The sequence below is a fragment of the Chironomus tepperi genome, unplaced genomic scaffold (genome assembly GCF_022539635.2).
Source record: "Chironomus tepperi strain 1889 unplaced genomic scaffold, CSIRO-AGI_Ctep_v1 contig_48, whole genome shotgun sequence".
NCBI lineage: Eukaryota > Metazoa > Arthropoda > Insecta > Diptera > Chironomidae > Chironomus > Chironomus tepperi.
This window is the reverse complement of record NW_027226170.1, coordinates 469,147-486,400: the sequence shown is the minus strand read 5'-3', so window position 1 is coordinate 486,400 and position 17,254 is coordinate 469,147. Positions and strand designations below refer to the sequence as shown.

Sequence of the window (17,254 nt, the reverse complement as noted above, 5' to 3'; positions counted from 1 at the left end):
ATGTTCGACTACTTAGATATGAAATAGAAATGCATTTTTCATAGTTTTTGATTGAACATTACGGTTTTTTTTAAATTGTGCTTTTAAGATATCCAGCCATAAACAGAATATACAATTTCTATAGTGACTCACAAAGTTCATCGGAAATCATTTATTTCATTTCAGTATATGCACGAATAGCCTACAGAGATGTCTTCATTCATTGTCGATATATCCAAAAAAAGAAGAAAATTCATTAAAACTGCGCTTTCTCGATTAATTATATTTTATTATTTTTAAAGCAATAGAGGTGATTCTTTCCTCGTTCGATTTCCTCCAACATCTGATACAATAGTATCCATGGTGTAGTAATTGTATTAATGCTAAACAACAGCCAACAATTCATTTCGCATTTCGTTTTATTTAAGTCGCGTAAATTTAATATTCAAACAAATACCCACGGAAAAAAAGACATACAAAAAGGTAAGTTTTAGAGTGGTATATAAAGTTATGAGAACATTGAACGAATAAATTAGCGTGCAAGGTTAGGAGATTGATAGTTCTGGAATATTCGACATATGGACATTGAAATTTAATTCTTGAAAACCGTTTTTGCTTCTTTATTGGCAATGAATTATTGTAGGATTTGTGCTGTGGTCTTATACAACGACAAGTGCGGTATTAAATAATGAGAACATTAGGGAGCACTGCCACGCTCCGTAACAACCCCCGGTAGCCCAATGTTAGCACCACGGGCTTTGTTGTGGGAAAGTGTATTGGGAAGTAGTAAGGTTCTTAACAATCAGCACATCGTTAATACTCAATGAACTGATTGAGAGTACCTCTTCTGATAACCACATCACTATCGAGGCCCTACTCTCGGCACTGACGAAATTATCTACATATGGTTCGATAGAATAGATTCGACTTTTTCCTAGCACAATGTTTAAGCAATATTGGACGAGAATTTGGAATATTTCAATAAATGGACATGCAGGCTTTGAAACTTGCAACTTCTAAGGTTCTGGAGAAGTGCAACTTCAATGGTTCTTTAATGAAGAAAGGACACATCCTCACAATCTGGTCCGAGTGAGATTAGAACTCACATCTTATGATTTCTAGTTGCATTCTTCTACTACTAAGCTACCGAGAACTGTTTCAGAGTATGGCACAAAGCAAACTAAAACCTTCGTTTTCTTTCTAGCCCTCATTAGACAGCTCTTATCATTGTCCTAACGCCCTACTATTCACAATGTATCAATAGGAACTAATCATCATCATCTTATCGTTGGATTGGTCTTTATCACAAATCCAACAAAGTCATAACATCAACATAATCAAGAAGATCTAAAAAGTTCCAATCCCTTGTAAAAAAACAAATGTTTTTCAAATATGCCACACGTTTCTTGTGAACAATACCTTCGTTATGGTTCTATGATGTCTAGATATCCATAATAATAATTATCATATCTCATGATCATAATCATAATCCGATCCTACATTTGATTTTGCTTAGGCAATTTAATAAAAATAAATTATTTAAATCTGCTTCTCCTATTTATGTGGATGTCTCTAGAGACTTTTTGTCATGAAAATTTATAGTTTCTCAATTCTGCCTGATCTAGAATTTGAGTATGAGTGTCTAAAGTTGTAAAATTGATCTAATTAACTAAACAGTCATTACAAACTTAGTTAATAGCAGAGGTCGTAGTCGGATGAGTTTTAGTCGGCTTTAGTCGGCTAAAGTCGACTAAAGTTTAGTCGACTAAAGCCGACTAAAGCATTACAGATTTTTTTTTTTAGTCGACTATAGTCGACTAAAACCGGCTAAAGCCGACTAAAGCCGCGACTAAGATCGACTAAAATGAAAATTTTTCACACTTGTGAAGTATATAGAATTTCATATAAGAAATTCATTTTTTTAATTTCCAACAAGCTTAAGTTCGAATCTCATAATATTTTTTGAATATTTTTTCAATATTTAACCAATTTATAATCTCAGAAAAGTCTAATTTTCTTATTCTAAGATGAGAAACTCCCAAAAAAGCTAATTTTGCATAGATTTTCTCATTAAAACGTGAAAAATTCACCAAAAATCCGAATTTTGTCTCGAATTTCTAATTTTTCGATGAAAAACTCTCGAAAAATTGAAGTTTTGCCTGAATTATCTTATTTAGGGTGAAAAACTACCCAGAAAAGCCAAGTTTTGTATCGGCTTTCTCACTAGTTAAGAAAATTTGAAGCAAAATTCAATATTTCGAGAGTTTTCTATCGAAAAATTAGAAATTCGAGACAAAATTCGGATTTTTTGTGAATTTTTCACGTTTTAATAAGAAAATCTATGCAAAATTGGCTTTTTTGGGAATTTATCATCTTAGAATAAGAAAATTAGACTTTTCTGAGATTAAAAAGTAGTTAAATATTGAAAAGATATTATGAGATTCGAACTTAAGCTTGTTGGAAATTAAAAAAAGGAATTTTTTATATGAAATTCCATATACTTCACAAGTGTGAACAATTTTCATTTTAGTCGATCTTAGTCGCGGCTTTAGTCGACTTTAGCCGGTTTTAGTCGACTATAGTCGACTAAGAAAATTCTCAGAAATTTTTTAGTCGGCTTTAGTCGACTAAAACATACTTTAGTCGACTATAGTCGACTAACACCGACTTCGACCTCTGGTTAATAGACACTCAAGTGGCATGAGGTGGGGTTATGTGTAAGTGACGTCTTTATAGAAATTAGGATTGCCTGACAGCCTCTGTGTTTGAGGCAACGTCCAAATATAAGGCTACTCTTGAAACTCTCATTCCCTAATTTTTCAGCTTTACTTCATGTTCCTGACCTGCTTTTCAATCCAAGGTTACTTAAAGCTCCAATTTAGTATTGAGGACTTGAACCGACGACCTTTAAGACACCAAAACTACTTTTGTGCCAAGCATCTTGCCGATTACTTTCAGAAGCACTTAACTGCTAATTAATGACCTCATATCATTACTGGATGACCCCTTATGAATGCTTTCACTAATATTTAAGCGAATTTTATGCTTCTTGAAAAATCAATTCAGCAAATAATTTCCCATTCTCAACAATCCATGCTGAACATATTAAATATTAGCCACACATGTTTGCATTCGTGTCTTTTTGAAAGATAATTGGCCGTATAGACTTTTCTTATTAAATATTTTATATTGTGTAAATGGTTCCTAATGACTGTCATAAATTATGTAGCACACATTGAAGGCTTCACATGCTTGCAACTATCAAGTGAGTTTAATATGTAAAACAAATTAGAAATTGTAGCTTTTCTTGTTGCATTCAGCAACGGAGTAAGTACAAAAAAAATTATTTAATGATTCCATTGTCTTTTGGCTTTTTTCTTTTTTTTTTGCCATAAATGCTTCTGATGTGGGTTTTGCACTCTCAACAAGATATCATGTGGAGCACATGAGAGGAGAACGAGACTGCAAGTGACATTCATTGTTTAACAATTGTGAGCTCCAATTTATTCTCTTCTATGCCTCATCATATGCCTTTTTTATATAAAAGGAGTCACTATTATTGTATTTTTATCCACTATCGTACGTGATCTTACCAAAATGAACAAAAAAGAAGAAATTGCTCTAATAGAATATTTTTGTACAGGCACAGAATACAAAAGTATTAAACTTGTGATTTCATAATGCTGATAAGTTGGAAAATAGCTTCATGAATTGCACATTATTGACTATTGAGAACCGAATCGAGATGAAAATTCAAAGACGTGAAAAGTTGAGCACAAAGTGGGTTGGACGAAAATTAAAGAAATATTTTTAACGGTCAAAAAATATTCAAAAAAATTTTGAATTTCAAAAATCCGCTAAAAAATTTAAATTTCAAAAATCCGTTAAAAATTTCAAAATGTTTATCAACCTCTAGGAAGCAATTCTTTTTCGGCGATGCCAAATAGAGAAAGCAAAATAAAATTCTGTTATTATATGACTTCCAATTTTCAACCTCTAGCACCACACACACAAGAAAGTGCTTAACGAGTCGACATACATGACTCAATTGATTTCTCAATGCTCTTTATGGTTTTTTAATAACAAAAACTAGTGAATTTATCTTTATTGAATGAAAATATCCAGCACGACTTGCGATGATCCCAAAAAATTGTCTGATTCAATAATTGGGATGAGGGAAGAAAGAAAAAAAAAATTTAATTTCAGTAAGTCCAGATCTCTTACTGATATTGCTTATAGATGTTTTTTAATAAAGTTGTGACATTATTGCTTCTATCAAGACTGAACCGTAGAGGAATTCCATAAGAGAATTGCTTGACTTTATTGGAAAATTCTTTCCCATGGCGACATTTTCTTAACGAGAATTCAAGTTTGATATTAATGTGTTAATTAAGATTATCATGATGGAAGTGCATGGGCTATTAAATTGCATTATAATCATCGTTCCTACATAGCTGTATTTGTCCGTTTTCATGGGAATTCAAATGAGAATTTATGACTTTATTTGATGAGTTTTGTAATTATAAATATAGTATTACATGAAACAATCTGTGGGGGTCATTCATAAATGACGTCAATTCGTTCAAACATGCCAATTATGTGCCATATGACATAGTTTAAGGATCGTGATTAAAAACCGAATTATCGTCAAAAAATTAGCCGCTCCAACCCGATCTGCACATATCACACATGTTTCCGGCAGTGAGCTGTCACTTGTTTCTAGGTATACTGGTGCATCGTCGTCGTTTCAACTTTTCAATGTATGTCGATCGGGAAATGAACCACAGCCTAGTTAATGACTTCCTCTCATTCTTCAAAACAATAGACATCATTCATGAACGCCTCCCAATCTAATGAATTCATCGAATTTTAATGATTGTAGGAAATAAAGTTCAAGAACCCGAAGATCAAATTCTGAAATTAGATCCGAAATTTATTCAAAAACAATCATACGGATTTTATTCTTTAGATAATGCCGACTGCCGACAATGTTATGCTCATGCTGTGCTAAATTAGCGAATATGTTTGAAGCATGTAGGTGTTAAATAAAAAATCAAAATCGATGCTGTATTGTGAAAGGGATAATTTAATTCTAAAAATGGCAAAATGTTAATTTGATGCTTGAATCTTTTGCGATAGATAATTCAGGGGTGGACAACCTTTTTTTGTCGGAGTCCACCAAGCTAGTAACATCTGCTGTCACAGTTGAAAGATTCATAAAACACTTGAGAATTTCTCACAATACAGCATCGTGCCGCAGACCACATGCTGCTCATCATTGAGCTAATTCCTCACTCCTTCCATTTAAATTGTTCTTGACAAATTTATTGCCGATGAACCACGATAATAAAATGTCAAAACATTGACATGCTGTATCATTCAATGGTGAAAAAACATCAAACGTTTAGGATTTCTGTGTCAATCGACAGACTGCAACCCATTCAATTTTATAATTTGTCAATGTAAATCGTTTTGAGAAATCGTAAGAACATGGCTGGTAATTTGATATTTTGAGTTATGTACACATTTTAAGTCCAATTGAGAGTAAATTCTCTCATTTTAAAAAATATCATGAAATTTATTTTTAACACGTTTTCTTGTCATTCAATTAGCGAGTTCCCAGACGATTCATACATGTAACTCTGTACGTATGGTGAATGAGTGTGGTAGATAAGTAATGGCATGGCATGGAATTTCCGGAACACACGGAAAGAGGGATTTCGGAAGACATTGAAATGTATATTTTTGATTTCTTATTTTGTTTCAATTTCGTGAGGGAGGACATGATGAATGTCTTGCGCAACAAACTATTTAAGCATTCATATCGTCATCACATGGCGCAGCTGTATGTAAAACTATTTAATTAAAAGTATAGGACAAAACATCAGCAAAAATACAAAAACTTTTCTTATCTTCTTTGTACTCAAAAAATAAAACTTTTTTGGATGAAATTTGCTTCAATTATGTGACATAAGCAGCATATTAAGTGGATAAATAGTTTTCGGCGAAATTCTTTGTGATTCTTAAAGGCAAATTTTCGAAATAGCAATTTAATTATTAGCATTTATGCATACTAGAAAGGAAAGTTCCAATTATGCAATATTTTTCATTATTAAAATAATTTTAGTTACTCAATTCCTGAATAGCTTATGAAAAAGTACAGTAAAAAGATGACTTGACAATTAGCATAGTTTATAATTGATTTTTTACCGAATTAACTCAAAATTTAAAATGAAGTTTTGTGTTGAAAAATTCTAGCAATCATTTATAATGAGTTCAAATCTCAAAATTTTAAAATTAAACTCGGTCGTAGCTTACAAAATTTTTTCAAATGTGGTTAAGATAACTTTTTTTTTGTTAGTGCGTCAAAACTACAATTCCAAACAATTTTTTTTTTTCAAAAATTGAAGATTGTAGAAAATTTTATACTTCACAATTGCCAGCAGAAAATAATTAGTTCAATTTTTGAATTAGCTAACCATTACCTCAGTGTTGGACAACTTATGTATTGCGGCACACCAATGGGATACTCGTTCAAAAATATATCCCCAATCCGGTATGACTTTGAGTTGGTGCCGGATTTATTTTCGGTCCATCGCCATACCAACTTGTGTTTTTCGGGTCAATAAAATTTTTGAAACGACATTTTTGTCGGATGCCCAAACAGGACAATGTAATCGTTAATGATTAGCTCTGTGTCGCATTCCCTGGATAGGTTGTGAAGACGGCAAAATATAAAATGTGCCGCTCGGGTTTATGTCTCATTTTCTCCACTAAATATATCTATTAACTGTACAAATTGAGTCCATTATATTTCTAAACGGAAATTTGTTTCTATAAATACATACAAATAAAAAGCCAATAATAAGAAACAGAAGAGGCTAGCATTAATTTGTTAGAATGATGAAAAATTGCGTAACATTATGAAAAGGAACTCAAGTCTTAATTTACAAAGTTAATAATTTCATTCGAATTAGCAGCACTTGATTGATCTTTTCAAAGTGCTTCTTTTGAAAGATCACAGAAGCTATTAAATCCATAAAGTCTGGAATGAGGGGAATTATGAAGATGTTTTCCGGAGGAGCAGCAGCAGCAACAAGCATTATGAAATTTAAATAAAATAAAAATCAAACGATGGTGATTATTGCCCACATTATAAGCTGTTCTACGTACGTATTATTAATAAGTATTTGAAAGCAGCTTCATCCGGTGTCGATCAAAAAAGACCATAAAATATAGCAACAATAAATCTTGACAATCTAATAAGAAACTTAATAATTATGTTCGAGTGTCAGCAAATCTCGCAAACGATCTAAACTATCGCTGTCACAACAGAGATAAATGCCACCCAGAGACAATAAACATCAAATGTTTTCATGAGCTCTAGCTCGAATCTATTGATTTCGAGAATGAAGCAATAATAGTAAAAGAAATTTCTAGCATAAATGTCCAATTTGAAAGCTTGTGCTTGACATGTTTTGTCAGTTAATGAAGTTTAGTTTCGGAAGGCTTGTATTTTATGTAATCAATTGCTTTTCTGTACCTTAAAGGTTGGCATCTATTTTAGAATTAAGTGGTCAATAAAGTTTATGGGTTCAGATTTTATGAATGGGGCTTGTCACAAAAAAGAGATGACTATGGCTCTCGCTGTACTACAATAGACTATTGGTCAGTCAAGAACATGGTCAGCTAAAGGTTGTGTCTTAGACGAGACCAAGACTCTTCAGTCTCATATGAAAATTTGTCGAGACCAAGACTTCAAAGCATTTCCTTTTAGTTTGGTTCCCGGATTTTGGTCTCGGTCCCCATCTCAGTATCGGTCCCGGTTCCAGTCTCGATCTCGAAAATTCGTCAAAACCAAGACTTTGGGGAAACCTTATGAAGCACCCTAGTGTTGTCGTCTAGACTTTCTACTCATTACCTGACAACATAGCCCTAGTGGAACTAGAACCAAAGACCTCTTAATGGATGCCAATTGCTCTTCCCACTGAGCTTCCAAGTACTCGAACCCACGTCTTCTCAAACATGTCAAGTGCTCTTACTTACTGAGCTACCAAGGATTTGAGCCCATGTTCTTTTAATACTTGTCAAGTGCTCTTACCTATTTAGCTACCAGGAGTTACTACAGAGCGAAGCACAATGCTCACTTAAACTTAATTTCTCTATAGCACTGCTCATTGCACAGCTCATATCATTAAATTTATCCTTCATATTCAGTAATTGAATTAAAATGCGCCATAAAACCTAATCAGTGTCCATTATTTATAGGAACTCCAAAATTTATATTCTATTGTTTAAATAGATGAGAAAAAAAATACTGTCGGCACAGCAATGGTGGTAATTGAAGCTGTAAAAGGTGAGAGCATCAGATCATTTATTTACACTATAGTCTGATTGATAATCCTCTATGTCTCTATTTTTTTTTTTCTCATTCGATTCTTATTTATGTACTATTGATTTTGAGAAATGAATTTTGAAATAGGCGGACGATGTACACAAAATAAAAGAGAGTGAAAGAGGTTCCATAATGACAATAGGCAGGTAGAAAAAGAAAAGAAGGCATGTTTTGATGTTGTTGTGTCTTATTCAAATGGGATTTATTTTGGGATTTAATCTAACTTTTTATCTATTCTCAGCATATATCGTTGGTGAGCAACCTTTGTGCCACGGAACACTGATATGTCGTCTAAAATTCCTGAAAGTGTCATGAACCGTGTGTCGTGCCGGTCGAGACTTATCACTATGGTGTGCCGTGAATGAAAGGTTGAGCACCACTGTCATATTCAGTCTCTTGTCAACTTCATTTACATACATTCGATTCTTTAAATTCTAGAGAACTGATTTATCATATGTAAGGGTTTCACAACATGATACCAGCTGAGACAATTGGTTGCAGCACTTTATCACTTATTGTATGATATATTACTGATATATTGAGTGGCAGAATATACATAAGGCATGATTAGATTGTTATTAATTTGTTCCCATTTAAAGTTCTTTTTATTTCCCCAACATAAGAGCCACTTTCATGTCACATTGTAAGATAAAAACGGAAAATATGTCGCGTGAGCAATTTCACAACAATTGTCTCATTGGAACTAATCAAAATGCAATAGATCATTTTAATTAATGGAAGTTTTACAAGTTTCCTTCTGTTTAGCATAACTTTTTTATGCATTTTTTAAATTTATTATGACTGATTGCTTGATGTTTCTTTTATTAATATTTTTTAAGTAGGCGATCCTTTCTCAATTTTAAATTAGTACTGGAATTCTGACGATCGGCACATACTTAAATGCTGTCCACACTGCAGTCAAATGGACAGTATAATTAGAATCAAGTGGCATTCGCATGGTAGTAGCTTCTTAGTGACAAGATGCTTCTTCATTTACGTTATACTCTTCGCTTTGTAGCAGCTTTCAAGCTACTGTCAAGTGACTGACCAGACGCTGATTGATTCTAGTTAGAGCTTGAAGACGACTTGATCTTTTTATGGAATCAGATCGAATTGAATTGACATTTCCATACAAAATTCGAGTCCACATAGAGCTTAAGTTAAGGTTACACAGGCCGCTTTACATTAGCATCCTAGTTACTGACAAGACGTCGATTGGTTCTAGTTATTCTGTCCGTGTGATTGACATATGAAGAACATTCAAGTCTGCAGCAATTTTAAAGTGACGTCACGACGTCTTTACGTTATCGAAATTAATTTTATACTTCAAGCATGATCAATGTTCAATATTTTGGAATACCAAGTATTATCCGTCAAATACGTTGACGGTAAGATGTGAGGATGCCCTAATAGCTACGAAATAGCAAAATAAAACAGTTCGGGTTCGTAGGTTCTGAAACTATGTACTACGATAAACTACTGCGTCTCGATACAGGCAGTTAAACGAAACATTTAACGTCCATTACTTAGGATTTGGCCAAAAATGTTCATCATTACTAAGTGAAGGATTTTAAAATTTAGCGATAGGGCCAATTTTAGGCGACATTCCAAAAAAGCGATGGATTACAATTGATCTGTATGGTCAGCAAAGTAAGTGATTAAGTTTGCTGAATATTTTGAGAACCACTGTTCTAATCACTAACTAACTTTCGTGTTAAGCTACAGAATTTCAGAAATTTCAAAATACCTAATAACTTATAGCAGAAACATCCAGTAGAGCCACTAAAGTTATGAATATAAAACAATAAACTCGACACTACAGTCTGAGATGAAAGTAATAAATTAAATCACAAAATTTGTTGACAGATTCATGCAGTTTTTATATAAGCAACAACAAAAAGAGCGAGAGAGACGGAGACATAAAATGAAAAACTTTTCATTATGTCTACTGTAAATAAAGGCACAAAAGTTTGTCATTTGTCGTGATTTACTTACACTTTTGCAAAATTTGTAATTAAATTAAATCAAGAACGACCGCTTATTGTACTATTTTGTAATGCTGTCTTGCTGTCCCTAAATATACTCGAACACAATATTTTTATATCCAAAACTTTTTTGTTATTGCATTGACACTTTAAATCCACAAATATAAATATGTATCTGATCAAATGTCACTGATTCCAATTCAACATGCTGTAATGCTCAGATTACAACTTTCATTTGAATTTTCTATTAATATTAATTATTTTATATCCAATTTCTATTCACTTTTAATCAATTCTGATCATTTGCTTGCACTAAGCACTAAACAACAATTAATATTTTCGGGTCATGTAACTTAAATATTTGACACTTCAATGAAACAAATCAAAAATCTGTAATTCACCCGCATAACTACATACGCGACAAAATCGTTAATTACTTTGAACATAAACAATAGACTAGTTGCTTCAATTGACGTCTATAAAGCAATTCATTCGCCGACAGCGTGTGAATTGAACTAAACCGAAAAAAGAGTAACAACTGTAACGATCAAATTCACGATGATGACTGAAGAAACAAGTTTTTTTTTGTGTTAATTCTTCCACTTCCATGAGTACGGCGATCGTTTATTGTTGTATGCTGTGTTGAAACAATAATAAAACAATGAAACATTCAACATTGTTGGAAATTGAAACATCCAAGCATCTGATTTCGATTAAACATTTTTAGGGAAATTTAATTAAGACTTGATGGCATACGCCACCATGAAATAAGATCAAAAAGACTTTAAACTTTGTGTCTGGTGGCAAAAAAGAATCAAAAGAAAAGTCTTTAATTTTCATGAAAAATCTTTCATTCTTTTTGACTTTGTCTGCTTTGTTTATTTTTGCTTGTTGTTGCTTGTTATGGTTAATGAAAAACTGGAGCAAGCTGAATACGCGAGCGTAATAATAATCTTAAAGCAAACAGAACACAATTTTTAATGCCGGAATGTAAATAAAAAGATAAAAGTTCAATAAATCAATAAATTATATGAAAGAATGCATTGAAAGTTCTACATTTATACTGTCGATAAGTCTCTGTCGCTTCTCTCCTTTAGCGGTGGCCTTTTTTGTTAAGTTTCACTGTTCTGTCTTTCACTTTTTATAGCTGCTTGAATTCTTTTTCTACCGGCACACGGGAGAAATTCGTCGTCATCGGATTAAAGCGTTTTATTGAAATGGTAACATGCTTAAAACTTTTTTTTGGGTGATTATTTCTGTTCTTTCCATTAACACAGCACTTCCGAGATAATTTTTTATTACATTAACATGATGTTTTATTCTTTTTGGGCACACATTTGTGGCCGTAATTAAAATTGGGACATTCTTGATGTTCAATAATATGTTTGAACTGAGAGATGTTCCAAATTGTAATCGTCATGAGCTGTGGAACCGATTAAAATCAAACTAAATTGCCAGTATTTCTTTTTGCATTTAACGGTCTTTCAAAATTCGAAAATTAACGGTCATTTATTATTTAAAAATTGTCAAAAATGTGAATGTGACTGAATATCTCTTGGCAATTATTCAAATTTTCAAAAACCGTTAATTTTTAATATTATACAATTTCAATTTACTTTGTGATAATTTCAAGTTTGTCGTCATTATGCCAAAAATCTCCAACATCATAAGTGGCTGACCAACTTAAACTCATAACAAACCTCATGTTTCATACATTTTGCAAAAAAAAAAAAAAACAGTCACGTCATTTCATGACATTAATCTTCAATTATTTTTAATTATTTTCTTTCTTTTCTAAGGTGGTCTTTGACTTCTAAGTCAGCCACAAAAAAAGAACCGAAAACAAAGGTTGCTTAAAGCACAATAAAAAAAAAAAAATTCCAAAAATTTCCTCTCATTGTTCCTCGCAACTGTGTTTGCGGCTTTTGTGGCCACATAAAATTCTATGAAAAAGCTTTACAAAGCGATAAATTTGCAGATTAATTGGCCACTTAAGACGAAGTTATTTGTTACATAATTTCTTCTTTACTTTCATTTCTATAGCCATTTTCGATTACTCATACATTTTCTCTCTGTGTCAGCTTCTTAACTGCGGTAGATCACGTAGTATTCAGAGTGGAAGTGAATTGAATAGCAAGCAAGAATTTCAAATAAAATGAGGAATTTTATGCACACACAAAAAAAGTATCAGTATTATTGTTAACATCATAAAAACGCTGCTATTTTCTATTAACATTGTAATGCTGCCTTTTTCAGTCATGACTTGATGGAAAAATTAAATTATTTCATGTGAACCAGATGTGCCTTACTTTTTCTCTCTCTAGTATTAATTTATTTTCAATTTTTCTCTTTCGATTCTTTTCCGTTCTTCTTCGTTTTCAGAATTTTGGAAGAATGTGCCATAATACCCAAATAATACCAGCGTAGAAGCGGAAGCATGAAACAGAGAATTATTAATTAAATTAAAGATGAGATTAAAAGATTCTTTTGGGTTTTTTGAGTCTGTGTGATTGAGTTATTAAAATTTTCTGCAATTTATTAGTATTGAGGTACATATATGATATGAGGACGTAACCAAAATTGAGAGAGGGAGGCACTGCGATTAATAATCTATGTACCACAAGCTTTAGGCCTTTAGACAGTTTAAAGTGGGATCCGAACTACCTGCAAGCTCTGCACATTGAAAACTCACCATTACGTCATAAGAGCTGATGTACCCTGCTATGTACCCAGTTACAATTCGGATGAGCAATATTTCGTAAAGAAAATCATTAAGACACCAGTATAGAATTGCAGTGGAGACACATAATGTACCAAAGACCTCAAAATTACACCCTTACTTACTTACTTCGCTGGTCATACAGATCAAGTGTGATCCATGGCCTCCCTTAGTCGGCGCATGAAGTTGGCTCTATCGCTGGCTACCGCTTGCCAATTACCAATTCCAAGTGTGACATTATCTCTATCAACAGCTTCTTTCCATGAGTTATTTGCCCTATTGTGCGAAAATTGTACCCAACACATAAAAACTCGGAAATCCCTTACAAATTGAATTTATCCAAAAATGTGTGAGAGGAAGGAGGGAGCGGGACGTCGATCATGATGAACAAATTCCCCAGATCCCTACCTTGTATATGTATGTATGAATACAACCCTGTCATTTGATAACCCATATATTTTTGTTTAAGCTCTTCACATATATATGCGTCACTATCTCTGTAATTTATAATATGTTTGTGGTAAACTTGACATACATACCGAAAAGTAAACTTTTTTGGGGGATTACGAATGAAAATTTTAATGAATAATTCGAATATTTTCTGTTCAGAAGAATCACGCCTTTGTTCAGTGATTTTAAATATTTCGGGTAATTTATGAAAAATATTCAGCAGTGTAATAGTTTTGAATGAGCACATCGTTTTACATATGTATATCTACAGAAGCACTTTAACATGCTACTATGTAGAATGTAATGTAACATATGTTTCAACCAAACTGTCTGCAAAAAGTTACTTCTTCTTGCTTGCATGCAATAAATCTTGAAGCTAACGAATATTGCGTAAACTAACAATGTAAGTGCTTTAAGATTAAAGTTCGAGCATGCTGCTGTTTTCATGTAGAATATTGCTTTTCTGGGTTTTACTTTTGGGTCGTTTAGAAATTACGGACGACATGAAATACATGTCGTGCATGGTACATCGAACATGGTACATGGCTGCTAGTAAGGTTTCCAGAAGTCTTTGTCTTGACAAATTCTCTACCTGGGAACTTGGACAAGGTCTCGGCATCGGAAAATCTTAGTTGCTTTAGATACTTTAGATTAGGATCTAACGGTTTAATGCCATTCCTAGCTATTTGGAACTATTTGGATGCTATTGTTTTACAAGCGCCGTTTAGCTGAATTCGGAAAAGGGAAGTAAACAGAAAAGATACCCAAAACCCTACTTGTGCTATATCCAACCACATATAATAATACCAAAAAATGGCAAGGCGTAAATGAACATAATTTGAACGTAATTCAGACAAAGCTTCATTTTGATCGGACTTCAAGTTAGACAATCAGATCCTTCCAATTGCATTTCAGTAATCTGATACAAACCATAATAAGTATTGCACAGCTCTGAGTTCTCTTCTCTTTTAAGTGAATTAATTCCATTTGGCAGTCATTCTTTCGAGTTACAAAAATCGGTTAACCGATCCAAAATCTGGTCCTAGGCCAGTGGAACACTGATATCAGTGACCGATAGGGTTTCAGTTCAAATTCGGCACCATGCTAAAGACACGCCGATCTGTTCTGGCACTTAATAAGTCCGCTTATTAGCAAAAATATACGAATATTTTTGATAGAAGATGTATAGAGACGTAATAAGTGAACAGCCCCATTGTATGCTTATGATGAAAATTTTACATTTTCTATTATCGTTAATTAATCTCGTTCTGTCTTATTTATTATTGCGTGTGTGGGATTCTATATTTATGAAAAATATTTTAAAAAGTTAAGATTTTTCTTGATTTATGAATTCAATTTGTGCGAGCGGAAACTGAAGACAAAAGTCTAAATGTTGAGTAATTCTCAAGAAACAACAAAAAGTTATTAGTCAGATATGAGAGAAATTAGAAACAAAAAACTCGAAAAAAGTAAGTAAAAAATTAATATTTAGACAAAGCAAACAACTCATTTTATTCAATAATGCAGGAAAGGAACAGGAGAAAGAGAAAAAGAACTGACAAAAAACGTTTTAAATGTGAAAGCAAATAGACATTTTGTCAGGAAATTCTCAATTCATTTTGTGAGACTAGATTAAGAGACATTTTGCCAACTTCCTTTAACATTTCTTTATTGAACTTCTCTGATTTCATTTTGTTGACTCTTTCAACAATAGAAAATTAAATTTACGTCCTACATCTCTGACTTTTATTTGACAAAATGATAAAAAAGTAAGAACTTGACTTGATTGATAGCTTGTTAAGGAATAAGAAGTTTCATCACTCACCATTTGCTGTTGATTTTTTGGCTTTTTTATTAAGTCGGGCACTTTAAAACTTGTAACGGCCTCAATGATTTCAGCAAGAAGCAATCCATCACGTGCATCAGCTGATAAGTCGACGACTTTACGTTTTGATTTGTGACGTTCTAGATAGTAATTGGCCCATTCTGTGTAAATCTGAAAAGTATACAAATGAGAAAGGTGAAAAAAGTTAATTTTGAAGATTAGTCATGCGAAAAAATGCCATTTAAAGTAAACGACATGGGTCAAAGGCCTTTATTGACCCAGAAAAGGTCTCCTTTAATATAATTCTGTCAAAATAAGCAAATACGAAAAGGAAAATTCAGTTTCCGTTAATTTCACCTGAATTAAATGCTTGTAGTCTTCATTTGATCCTTGACCAGTGTCAACAGAAGAAATAGCACATTTGTCTTGCATCTTAAATGGTTCAAATTTTGCTTTTTCATCTAAAATTTCTCATTTTTCTCTTCTTTCTTCAAAGCAAACACAATAAACACTCTTGTATATGAAGCTGAATAGAAGAGATTCATTGTTTGTCTATTTATCTTATGAGCATCCCACTTAATTTTTTCATCTTTTTTTATTTTCAAGTGGAATTATGTTTAGAAAGAAATATGAATTTTTTATTTCGCAATATGTCGCTTGCTTTTTAAGGTGTTCTCACTTCTACTTTATATATTTACATGTAATAAAACATTGGAGACATTCATTGATTACATATGGCGTCATATAATAAATGTTTAATTTAAAGTCTTAACAGATTTATACTTTTGACTAATTTAACGGTTATTTTGAATTTGAAATATATTTTATCAAAATTTGAAGTCAACTTCAAGTTGATCGAATAGTTTTAATCCGAACATTGTGAAAAAGAAAACATTTACCCTGAATTTACGTTATAAGCCAGTGGCTTATGGGAAGAAAAAAGTTTTCAAAATCTCAAAAAAGGCTTAATAACGAGTAGTGGCTTAGTAAAGAAATGTAAACAAATGAAGAAAAAACGAAAATTTTCATGAAAATTTTAAAAATTATTAATGTTTTCTAGTGCTAACTGATTGTCAATGTCTAAATATATCATTTAAAAACAATTAAATTATTTTATCTAGTTTAATTAATGGCATTTTGGTAATGGCTTATTTAACGAATCCAAAAAATTTTTTCAGTCAAATTTCTTTACTAAGCTGGTGGCTTAGTAATGGGTAGTGGCTTATAACGTAAATTCAGGGTAAATACAATTTAGTGAATTTTAATTAATTAGAGGCTGAAAAATACTAAGAAGTAAGACTATGGAGCGGTACAAGACAATTAAGGATTCGAGTAAAGTTGAATCTTAGGTCTAAGGACAATAAGAAGTGAGTTTTTGATTTATTTTTTAATAATATGTGCATATTCAATTTATATGGAATAGAAAAGGCTGAAAATCTAATCTAGGATAGATTTGGCTCACTCTATCCTGAATTTCATTGGATTTGTCATGAAACCTGAGCTAAGTTAAAGTACCTGAAGTTGGATTTTCTGCCTTTTCTAAGCAATGCACTTCAATGTGCCTTCCAGTACAAATCGCTAATTAATGGTAAATGACCAGACTTTACAATCAGTTTTACTAACTATAAACTGTTCCTAATAAATGTGATGATTGTTATTGACCATACAAAATCTAAAAATTGATCCAGCACTTGTTAAGCACTTTATTGAAATCAAATTTAATCAAAAAAGCTAGTGTCTACTCCACTAAAGCAAAATTAACTGGGCGTGAAAAATTCTTTATTCATGTTCAATTTGCATTGTCGTCTTTTTCATATTCCTTTTAAATTAAATTCACTTGGGGCAATATGAATAATTTTTTTTTTATGAAACACCAACTTTCCGAAAATAAAAATGCAATT

General features: G+C 32.5%; 1 protein-coding gene across 6 annotated transcripts in view; it reads right to left on the bottom strand.

The window, feature by feature from the left end:
- Window positions 1–17,254, bottom strand: part of sick (sickie) — a 175,706-nt gene that overhangs the window by 108,523 nt on the left and 49,929 nt on the right. For 4 of the 6 annotated variants that reach the window (XM_070652545.1, XM_070652540.1, XM_070652542.1 and 1 more), the window contains one exon: window positions 15,354–15,524. In XM_070652545.1, coding sequence (XP_070508646.1) covers window positions 15,354–15,524 — 171 coding nt within the window. Of the gene's footprint in view, window positions 1–15,353; window positions 15,525–15,710; window positions 15,861–17,254 lie in introns of those variants that run through there. The other 2 variants (XM_070652544.1, XM_070652543.1) reach the window with 2 other exon arrangements.